The 11,971-nt window shown below is 37.3% G+C and overlaps 1 protein-coding gene and 2 long non-coding RNA genes across 3 annotated transcripts; 1 reads left to right on the top strand and 2 right to left on the bottom strand.

The window, feature by feature from the left end:
* Positions 1-2,031: 2,031 nt before the first annotated feature.
* On the bottom strand, positions 2,032-3,105 carry LOC134200625 (uncharacterized). The gene is made up of 2 exons (XR_009975619.1): positions 2,926-3,105; positions 2,032-2,202 (listed from the first exon to the last, which is right to left on the bottom strand). It is a non-coding gene; the product is annotated as an uncharacterized LOC134200625 (long non-coding RNA).
* Positions 3,106-3,876: 771 nt separating this feature from the next.
* Positions 3,877-4,699, bottom strand: LOC134200624 (uncharacterized). Its single transcript, XR_009975618.1, has 2 exons — positions 4,355-4,699; positions 3,877-4,200 (listed from the first exon to the last, which is right to left on the bottom strand). It is a non-coding gene; the product is annotated as an uncharacterized LOC134200624 (long non-coding RNA).
* A 1,812-nt stretch (positions 4,700-6,511) lies between these two features.
* Positions 6,512-10,660, top strand: LOC119629999 (uncharacterized). The gene is made up of 3 exons (XM_062674131.1): positions 6,512-6,519; positions 7,250-8,028; positions 8,322-10,660. Exons 1-3 carry the CDS (start codon positions 6,512-6,514, stop codon positions 8,327-8,329), a joined length of 795 nt encoding a protein of 264 aa, XP_062530115.1. The 3' UTR covers positions 8,330-10,660.
* The last annotated feature ends 1,311 nt before the right edge of the window (positions 10,661-11,971 follow it).

Genomic DNA, 11,971 nt, shown 5'->3' with positions numbered 1-11,971 from the left:
TGCGCATGGGTGACGTGAAATTAATAATGTTTCTCAATATGTCAGGTTTCTTAGCGAAATAATTAATTGGATATGTGTTTCGTAACTTAGTTTTGAATTCACTAAGCCCGGAGGTTGCCCGGAATGAGAAGAGGGGATGATTACCTCGAACGCTGAATAATATTTTAATTTATTTTAGTATTAATATGAGATAATAATCAAAAATATTTTTAAATCTTGGGAGGAATCGCATGATTGTCTTGGAATTTTCTGTGACTTATCCAAAGCATTTGACTGTGTTGAACATGAAACATTGGTGAGGAAACTACATCACTATGGTATTAGGGATGGTGCATTGGAACTTATTACTTCCTATTTATCAGGACGGATACAAACAGTAGATGTGAAAGGTAATAGATCTTCAGGCACCTTGTTGAAAATGGGTGTACCTCAGGGTTCCATTTTGGGTCCTTTTTTATTTCTAATATATATAAACGATTTACCTAGTTTTATTGAGTCCCGACACGAGGTCGTATTATTCGCAGATGATACATCTTTATTATTTAAAATTAAACGACAACTACAAGTCTATGACGAAGTGAATGATGCGATTTCGTGTGTGGTTCATTGGTTCCGTATCAATAACCTATTATTGAATAGTAAGAAAACTAAATGTATTAAATTTACTTTAAAATGTATTAAACCATCTTTAAATGTGAGACAAGTGGATAGTGATGTAATTGTTTCTGAGGAATCATTGGAGCTTGTTGAGTCAACCGTATTTCTTGGTATAACAGTGGACTCCAAACTGCAGTGGGGACCTCATATTCATAAATTGGCGAGTAAGCTCAGCTCTGCAGCATACGCAGTAAAAAAAATTAGAATGTTAACAAACGCGGACACGGCTCGTTTAGTTTACTTTAGTTACTTCCACAGTGTCATGTCCTATGGCATTTTGCTATGGGGCAATGCGGCCGATGTAGAAATGATATTTATTCTGCAGAAAAGAGCTCTACGTGCTATTTATAACATGCACTCAAGGGAATCCCTGAGGGAGAAATTTAAAGAAATTAAAGTTCTCACTATGCCATCCCAGTACATTTTTGAAAATTTGATGTATGTTCGTAAACATATTGAGGAGTTTCCTAAACAGTCGGACATACATAATAGAAATACTAGGAACAAACACAAGCTTGTTGTGCCGATGAGTAGGTTACATAAGATACGAAATTCATTCGGGTGTTTGTCTGTGCGCCTGTACAACAAAATCCCACATGATGTTCAGAACCTACATATACATAGGTTTAAGAAAACTATTAAAGAACATCTGTGCAATAAAGCTTACTATAAAGTCAATGATTATCTAGAAGATTGCACAAAGTGGGAATGAGTTGCTCGCTCCAGGCATTTCAATATTGTAGTAATTGTTACGTTATAATACTCAGTGTAAAAAATTCATATTTAAAAAAATAATAATATTAAAAAATAAATAAATAATAATTCTATATGTAAAAAAAAAGACATGCCCGCTGAGTTTCTTGCCAATTCTTCTCAGGACGGAGGCTAGTTCTTGTGAATTGGCGGTAGTTCTTTTGACGTTCAACAAGTATGTACTTTCATTTATGTTGAATAAAAATTTTTTGATTTGATTTGATTTGATTTGATTTGAGTGTGGCAAGTAGACCAAGGTAGACCTAAGAAGAAATGGATGGATTGTGTGAAAGACGATATGGGTAGGAGGGGAGTGAGCGAAGAAATGGTATATGATAGAAGAGTATGGAAGGAGAAAACATGTTGCGCCGACCCCAGGTGACTGGGAGAAGGGCAGGATAATGATGATGAGTGTGGCAAGTAGCCATCATAGAAAACAAGGTATTTGCCAGATGCCTGAATCTCGCTTACGACATTTTCAATCCTATCCTATTATTGTCAGTGCAGAAATTGCATTCCGAGTCGATGGTGAAGTTAAGTATGAGGCATTTTGATTTGGTTCCAGTTTATGGTTGTATGTAATAATGACGTTGTCAGCGTGTCTTTAAGATCAAAAATACGTTTATAGTTTCAATCGTTCATGTGTTTTATTTAATTTTCCGCATCGAAAATTATCCTTTCTTTATTTTCGGGACTCCTGATTGGTCTCATCGCTTCGCCCGATAGACACAGCCCACTGAGTTTTTCGCCGGGTCTTCTCAGTGGGTCGTGTTTCCAATCCGGTGGTAGATTCTGCGAAGCATTGCTCTGGCTAGTGTTAGCAAATTCTCTTAGATTGAGCCCATTAGCTCACCTACCAGCCTACGAGAAACTGGAATAGCCCCTTAGTCTACCAGTGAATAGGTATAAAAAATATTTGCTTCGCATTGTTTATGTCGCTTCAAGTTTTAATATCAAACATCTCGGTCGCGTTTAATTCTATACTAGACGATGACCGAGCTTTGCTCGCTTTTTTTTTGATAACGCCATCTTGTTGTCTCTATAAAGCGGTTAGTTGCCCTCAATTAAGAAAAATAGTATTATTATTCGCCAATAGATGTCGGGAAGAGTTGATTATTGAAAACACGAATAAAACAACATGTTCTGAAAATAAATCGTAGCTAGATCGATTTATCGCCCCCGAAATCCCCTGTATACTAAATTTTATGAAAATCGTTGGAGCCGTTTCCGAGATTCAGATTATACCTATATATACAAGAATTGCTCCTTTAAAGATATAAGATGTTACGCGCAACCCTTCTAGCATACAGAATCTTTTCAACCTGTCTATTATCACGGGGCTATTTTTCTGTTAAGTTCTCGATGATTCGACTTAATTACCCTACTTTTAAACTAGATGGCGCTCTTCAGCCAGCAGACGAGACATGTACACTCGGCATCTCATTGCGATTGTAACTATATTTTACTAAAGTTAGCAAATATGTACATAGTTAGTGATTATTATCATTTACTAACCATTATCTCTTTGTATTGTAGCATTTCATTTATTTTACAGCTTTAAATTTTCTTTTTTTAATTAATTTATTATTAAGCCGCAATGGCAGAGGTATTTCAGAATATGGACGGCAGTTTAAGCCCCTTTAAAATAAATATTGAAATTTTGATGTTAAATGTATCAACGTTTTTCACGAGCGGAGGATGTCGAGAGGGATTAAGATCGGATCGGGGAATTCAGCGCATTGATTAAATTCCACTTGCCTCGGAAAGTCAATACTTTGAGGGAGATATGTAGCATAATTTTTAATTAGAGCTGGCACATACTCGATACCGCAGTCCCGTCTGTATAGCTAAAATTAAACTTTATGGTATTAATGGTAGGACTGGTGGTAGGACCTCTTGTGAGTCCGCGCGGGTAGGTACCACCGCCCTGCCTATTTCTGCCGTGAAGCAGTAATGCGTTTCGATTTGAAGGGTGGGACAGCCGTTGTAACTATACTGAGATCTTAGAACTTATATCTCAAGATGGGTGGCGCATTTACGTTGTAGATGTCTTTGGGCTCCAGTAACCACTTAACACCGAGTGGGCTGTGAGCTCATCCACCCTTCTAAGCAATAAAAAAAATACAGGTTAGCCGTGTGCTTGTCTAAACTTCTAGAGAATAAAAATTACCAAATCCGTGGCTTATTTCCTAAAACGTATTCTTCTTCATTTTCTCCACCTTATCCCACTAGGCGGGGCCGGCACAGTTAATTTTTCTCTTCCATTCTATTCTATCAGCCGTCATCTCAACACTCACTCCTCTCTCTCTCATATCGTCATTCGCACACTCCATCCATGTCTTCTTCGGTCGACCTCTTCCCCCTCTACCTTGCACTACCATTTCCATACATCTCCTAATCACATGTTTACGAGATAATGGTTTTTTTATTACTCAAATATATAACGGGCTTTACAAAATCATGACAAAATATAAACGCAATTTATTTGAAAAACAATTAATATAATTTATAACAATTATGGTATCTTCCAATTGCCATTGCGATGTCTATAACCTCTATACCTAAGCACTAAGTCATAGGTTAGCCGTGTACTTGTCTAAAATTATATAGAATAAAAATTACCAAATCCGTGGCTTATTTCCTAAAACGTATTCTTCTTCTTTTTCTTTTTCCCTTCCATTCTCTTCTGTCAGCCATCAGCTCAACACTCACTCCTTTCTCTCTCATATTGTCATTCACACACTCCATCCATGTCTTCTTCGGTCGACCTCTTCCCCCTTTAAAAACGACCTAAAAACATATTAAAAAAACAAAATATGCTTTTACACATCAATTCTGTACTTCAGTATAAAGAAAATATTATCCCGTTTTGTACATAATATACTTAAGTTAGATAAAAAAGCATTTCAAATAAAAACTACATTTAAATTAATTTTCGACAAACCTTTTTAGAATTACAAAAATATTTAAACTGGCAACTTTTAACCGGTTCAGGTTATAATTGCTCGGGCGAGCCGCCGCAAATTACGTGCTGAGTGGCATTGAACACAGCGCGAGCACAATTATATAATACAAGAACCGGTTGTCACGCCCGTTTATTCGGTCATAATTGTTTTATCATACCCGGTTTTTGCGCTCGTCATAAATTTGTATTTAACTTTTATTCCGTGTACAGCTTCGGAATCTTTATTCAGAATAATAAACGAGATTGCTCGACTGTATTTTTCTTTGAGACATTTGATTGAGAGCGATATGTACTGGTTTGGTTATTTTGTCGTCTGAACGGTAATAAAGTATTTCAAAAATAATATGTAACCTCTATATGATTTATGACATAAATCTTAAAAGAGTTTAATATACTGGTGGTAGGACCTCTTGTGAGTCCGCGCGGATAGGTACCACCGCCCTGCCTATTTCTGCCGTGAAGCAGTAATGCGTTTCGGTTTGAAGGGTGGGGCAGCCGTTGTAACTATACTTGAGACCTTAGAACTTATATCTCAAGGTGGGTGGCGCATTTTCGTTGTGGATGTCTATGGGCTCCAGTAACCACTTAACATCAGGTGGGCTGTGAACTCGTCCACCCATCTAAGTAATAAAAAAAAGAACAGTCGCGGAGAGTCCAATGGTGCTATTAGAATCTCAGATTCCTGGGTTGCTACATTACGTGTTGTCCCTTTCAATCGTGCTTTCGTGCTTGGAGCTTTTAATACAAATGAAATAGCACGGTATGCTTTGATTCATGATAAGTACCTCTTACACTACGTTTGTTAATATTTTTGGGAATTTGGGAATTAATTAAGTGTTCTTATAGGCATCAGGGACATGCGATTCCCGGCCTAGAATTGGGCCGATTCATATATATCCGCGGGTGTCGCAAAAGGCGATCAAGGAACTCTTCTGGTTACCATCTTATGCCAATAATAGGCTTTTCAAGAAGGGTTGAAGTTAGGTAGGCAGCTGGTTGAAAAACTGAAACCAAATCCCTATGCAATATGAGAAGAGGACATACTGCGCTGACCCCACATGATGAAGGGGAAGGGAATGATGAAGAATATTAAATACAGTCTACAGAGTTGGTTTTTTTTCTGTGCTGGGGTCCGAACTTCTTACGAGGAATATCTGGTATGTACATATATAGGTATATAGGGGTATTTGGGACTGGACGGTCCGCAGCTCTTGGGATTGGACCGCGGACCCAAAGATGATATTTAAGACCCTAACCTAAGCGTCCGAAGAATTATGTTCTCCATGACAAATTTGATTTAAAATGCTGCCAACTTTGAATTCTAATATCAAGAGTTTGTTTTAATTTATTCCCAATTCATGTTTATATTTCAAAATTTATTCTGGCTCGAAATTAGTTATTCATTTGTTTTCGTATTGTTTGATGTTCAACATCGCTCTGTACGTGACTCCAAAGATATTGGCTGGAAAGGCTTAAAAAAGCTGTCGAATTATTTTAAAATTATCGCACTCTGAGCTTTGAGCTTAGGAGCAAACAAATCTGTATACCCTGTTTCTAGTACTTTTTTTTATGCCTTGTAGGCAGAGGAGCATACGGCCAACCTGATGGTAAGTGGTCACCGTCGCTCATGGACGTCAGCAATGCCCTGAGGCCTTTTCCCTATTGTACTACTTTGTATTAAAATAAAATTATATTTTTTTTAGAGTCCATTCCACAGACTTACCTATAACAGTGGATAATTAGTTGTAAGTAAAGCTTAGCACAGCGCATGTGATGATGACGATGACGGTTACTTGAGTTGATTCCCAGCAGCCGAGCGCCAAACATATACACAAAGATTTCGCTTCCATAAAGTTTTCTATCACATTTAAAATTGACCCCTCAATTTAAATTGCCCACGCAAGTCTAAGCACGCATTCGTTGAAAGCGTCTAAAAATTTAATAGGCTACAATGTGCATCGTAATTTAGTTCTTACTTGCCGAGTGTCAAAGGTGAAATCTCTTTGCAGTTGACTGATCCGACCGCAGACGGACTCGACCTAAAATTTAGTTGTACACGTGCTTAAATAGTATTCGCTTGTAACCTTTGGTTTTAATCTTGGTGTTCAGAGGTGTTTCGAGTTGCGTTGAATCAACATGAGTCGGTACGTTGAGCTTTCCGCTCTATAAAGTAACTAGATGTGAATATTTCGTGATTAAAGTTACCACAGAAATCGAAGCGACGATAAACTATGTTTTCCAAAATCTAAAACTACATTAAAGAATAATAGTATACTAGGTAAGAGCGTTAGGATATTTAAAAAACTACCAAAGAAATTAAGAGCCTTAGACGATTTTCTTTTTAAGAAAAAACTAAATGTTCACCCTGTTTTTTCCAACTCCTAAAACCGTCACTAGAGAGCGCTGTAATACGCAAATCCGTTGTCATGATACCCTTGTCATAAGTGACACGGTATCCTAGATTATTGATTTTTTATTGAATATACAAGTTTTTCTAATCCAAGTTTATTTTCATAATCATCCCTCGGAAAGTCGAACATGGTCCAATACGAGCCAGATAAGAAAACAACTAATGATAAACAACAATTTTAAGTGCAAAAGAATGTTACAAACCGTAATTAAACAAAACTATTTCGTTGCTAAGTACTAGTGAATGTGAAGAATGGGCCCGGACAGTTATATTAAAAAACCGATATTCAAAATAAGATATTTAAGGCAAAGATTAATTTCAAAAAGTCATCTGCGTCTAGAATAACAAGGGAATAATATCGAAACGAGATTGCAATTATTGGAACAACACTGGTTAGTTTGAAGAAAATCACCAGAATGTTATATTGGGATGCGAAAATAACGATTATAGCTATTACACAAAAGGTACAATAACAAACGTTACATCGCGAACAGCATTCTGGCCAGGCTGGTGGGCCAAAGGGCTTTATCTTCAGAGTCATCCAACGGTGTTAAACAAATACTCGATACGACAAATGATTGCTTGCACGCTTTATCTAACCTTGGTATACCTGTATCGACATGGGACATCTTGATTATATATCTCATCACAATAAAATTGGATAATGAATCCCAAAAACAATGGGAACAAAAACTAAGCGAACAGGCTGATCGATTGCCTACACTAAGCGAGTTCCAATCATTCCTGGAATCAAGATATCGAGCACTCGAGTTTTTAGAACCAAACCAAAGAAGAAAGTTTAGAGGCAAAGATGCAGCGGATAAACCGAAGGTGTTCAGCGTGACGACGTCTGTATCCTGCCCATTCTGTTCGGGACATCACTTGCTTTATCAATGCAAGAAATTTGTACAAGAAGCCATCGGGAATCCCCGGGACTTCATCCAGAAGAGAAAACTGTGTTTCAATTGCTTCGGAGCTAACCATTCGGTAACACAGTGCAAACGACGCACGGCTTGTCGGTGCTGTGGCCAACGTCATCACTCGCTGCTGCACCAGGAAGGCGGCACTCACAATCCGACCCTGGCGGGCCCTAGTCAGCCCGCTAATCAACAGCGGGAGCCAGCACAAGAACCGCAGGCGGCGGATCACGTGGAGCGTGTTGTCAGCCATTTTTCTAACAGTGAAATGACATCAAGTAGTCAAGTAATGTTAGCTACCGCATTAGTTAATGTATCCAGCAAGGGTATGTATCACACACTTAGGACATTGTTGGATCAGGGCTCTCAAGCCTCGTTTATTAGTGAACACGCAGTTCAACTTTTGCAGCTTTGAAGGTTGCCAGTTCGAAGTACCATATCTGGTTTAGGAGGAGAAAAATCTAGTATTTCAGTAAAACATATGGTTCAATTTAAAGTACAGTCCACATATAACTCTTTTAGCTATCCCGTTCAAGCCTATGTTTTAAACTGCCTAACATCCACTCTTCCTTCACAGAAAATTCAATTACAGGATTGGCCGGAATTGTTGCAATTGCAGATGGCTGATCCAGGATATGGTACACCAAGCAATATAGATCTTCTACTGGGCGCTGATGTGTATGGTCAGGTTTTGTCAGAAGGCATATTGAGAAATCCATCTGGAACCTTGACAGCTCAAAATACACAGCTGGGATGGATCCTGTCGGGACGAGTTTAAGTTAGTGGGGATACTCCTTACATTATTAGCGCACATACCCATGACAACTCAATCAATGATTTGCTGCGTCAGTTCTGGGAGATTGAAACTGACTAGCATCATCCACTTTTATCCAAGGAAGAAGAATCCTGTGAAAGATACTTTGAATCCACTACAACTAGGGACAGTTTGGGTCGTTATGTTGTAGGTCTTCCTTTTCGCGACAACAATCCACTTGCTCAAGAAGAAACTTGAAAATAATCCATTCTTGAAGCAAGAATAATCCAAGGTAATAAATGTAGCCACCTGGCTATGAATCATATAGAAGTAATTAATGACAAACAAGAAGCTGCTAAGCCAGGATGCGTTTATCTACCTCATCATGCAGTTGGTTGTTCGCGAGGACAAAAGTACAACGAAGGTCGGCGTTGTTTTCGACGCTTCGTGTAAGGGTACCAGCGGCAAGTCATTGAACAATGATTTATTGGTAGGTCCAAGGCTTCAACCAGAGTTACGACACATAATTATGAAATGGCGTACTTATCCTATATGTTTCGCAGCGGACATAGTTAAGATGTATCGAATGGTCAAGGTCGTACCAGAGCATACTGACTTCCAGATAATGTCACAAGGGTACTATCAAATGTAAGAAATCTAAAATTGTAAGACCAGTCTCCAAACTTTGCATTTTGCCTATCGCTTTTTAACATTACTTACCTGAATAACTGTAAATATTTCATGCAATGTATGTACTTAAATGTATCTTTGGATGCATCAGCTATTAAGTATTTTGTTATTGTTTAGTTGTAAGTAAGTACGAACTGTTTAAAAGCAACCCTTGACTGCACTTTGTCGTTATTATGGTTTCTTTAATGTGTAAGTTTATATTTAGTTCATGTTGAGCAGTTCTTTATTGATTACTATTAGGTTAAGATGTTACGGTTTCATGGAGATGTTAATTGTACGTGTAAAATTTGATGGCCTCATTGTTGGCTATGAACTTTTGTAGTTCATGGTGGGCGGAATGTTCACCCTGTTTTTTCCAACTCCTAAAACCGTCACTAGAGAGCGCTGTAATACGCAAATCCGTTGTCATGATACCCTTGTCATAAGTGACACGGTATCCTAGATTATTGATTTTTTATTGAATATACAAGTTTTTCTAATCCAAGTTTATTTTCATAATCATCCCTCGGAAAGTCGAACACTAAAAGATAATCTTATTAGTGAAAATTATTATCACATAAATGATTTTCTTAGGGACGACATTGAAAATAAATGGATTTTTTAATTATTAGTTGAATTATGGATGTATGAATGATAAATTATATCTAATATATAAAATTCTCGTGTCACAATGTTCGTTCCCATACTTCTCCGAAACCGCTTGACCGATTCTCATGAAATTTTTTATGCATATTCAGTAAGCCTGAGAATCGGCTACTATCTATTTTTCATACCCCTAAGTGATTAGGGTTGTCCACCCCTAACATATTTTTTTTTATTTGGACTTTTTTTTTTGTTATAATGAGGTATTATGTGGTTGAATGAGGTTTTGTTATTTTTATTATATATTCCCTCATCGGTCACAGCACTACATACCTCTTTCACTCATTTACCACATCCTTACACACTTACAATAAGTTAGTTTTTTTTTCTACACTAGAAATTCCCTAGAAATCTTATATATGGCAAAACAATGTTTGCCGGGTCAGCTAATAATATTATATAATATCTTGCACTGCACTAAAATTCGCATGTCAAATAATGACAAAGCATACACGCTGCTTTTAACTTATGTAATAACTCATTTTCACTATGCTTGGCAAATAAATGATTTCTTTCTTTCTTTCTTTCTGCTATATTGGCCGGATTATTCCTGGAAATTTAAAGAAAATAAGCTCGAAAATGTATTGTTGTTTACTTGTAGTTTTCCGTCAGTTAAGTTAGCGTGACGACACGTATTATATAATTTTATTTTAATTTGTAGTAGTTTCCAGTGAATGACAAAGAATTAGGTCCTTGTAAAATAGTTGTAAAAAACTCAAATTAATATTTTTAACCCTGAAAAATCAGTTAATGTGAGCGAATATTATATACATATGTTCTTACTCTAATAAATTCTTCAGCTTATGACAAATAAAAGTTGGGCGCAAAACTAAACAAATAGGCTTATTGACAGGCTTAAGTAAACATTCAAACAGTCTTTTTTATTACCTTGGTTGTTTTGGGCCAAAGTTAAATTATTGTGCTGTCATCGGTCCTTAATTCATGCGCAACTTTTCAAGTTAATCGGACGTATTGATGTAGGTGAAAATTACGTTAAAATATTTTGTTAGACACAAAACAGATCAAGCTAAGAAAAATCCTTTAATATGGATAAATATTTAAAAACGAAAGGCGATTTGATATTACGGATGTTTCTTAAGGAAGATATTGAACATCTTTTATAGCTAAAGGCTAATAACTTTTTAATAAATCTTTTATGAAAATAGCTTTAACATTCGATACAAAATGGCGCTTCTTTGGATATTTTAAATTGGCAGAGTGTGTGTAGTGCATATTGCTACACTTATCGTGCTTCTGCATTAAAGATTGTCCTTTAATTGTAATGAGCATTGTGTACATTTTTACTGGTGGTAGGATCTCTTGTGAGTCTGCACGGGTAGGTACCACCACCTTATCTATTCCTGCCGTGAAGCAGTAATGCGTTTCAGTTTGATGGTTGGGGCAGCCGTTCTAACTATACTGATACCTTAGAACTTATATCTCAAGGTGGGTGGCGCATTTACGTTGTAGATGTCTATGGGCTCCAGTAACCACTTAGCACCAGGTGGGCTGTGAGCTCGTCTCCCCATCTCTTATTTCACATACAAACCCCACAACCAAATATTTCGGAACCGACTTCTTTCCGTTATAGACTTCAGATAACACGGTTTTACGTGGCTCTTAATTAGCTTATTACTTCCTGTTGACTTAATGTGATTGGAGAATATGAAGAAATTATCAAGTCCTCCCACTTGATAATTCGTTTTCAGTTTAAATAAGGTATAGCTTTTAACTAAAACTTTATCATGGTCTGCAGTCTTCTATCTAGTTCTATCATCTGCGGTGGGGATAACTTCACATTCCAATGTGCTAGATTCCAGCATCTCAAGTTACCGCGGCCACAATGTTTCTCTCCTGTTACTTGGCACGTTTCACAGTTATATAATCCGTCGCTTTATTTGGTAATGTGTCCGAAGATTTCGAGAATTCTGCGGGATTACATGATAAACAGTCGTGTTGGGCGGTTAAGGAATTTATTTACTAAACACGTCTTGAGGCACAAATCTTTTTTCATAATTTATATATGGCGGAGAGGTGGGTTCTATGGTGTTTTTAAAATGATGACGTCAGCGTTGCTGACGCCATTCTCTTCGTCATTATCATTGCCTTCCATAATGACAGTAATTAAGATTCACTTTTCCATTCATTGCTTTTGAAGTGTACAATGATAACAACAGAGAGCT

The sequence above is a fragment of the Bombyx mori genome, chromosome 19 (assembly GCF_030269925.1).
Source record: "Bombyx mori chromosome 19, ASM3026992v2".
In the NCBI taxonomy this organism is placed as follows: domain Eukaryota; kingdom Metazoa; phylum Arthropoda; class Insecta; order Lepidoptera; family Bombycidae; genus Bombyx; species Bombyx mori.
This window is presented reverse-complemented; position numbering and strand designations above follow the sequence as displayed.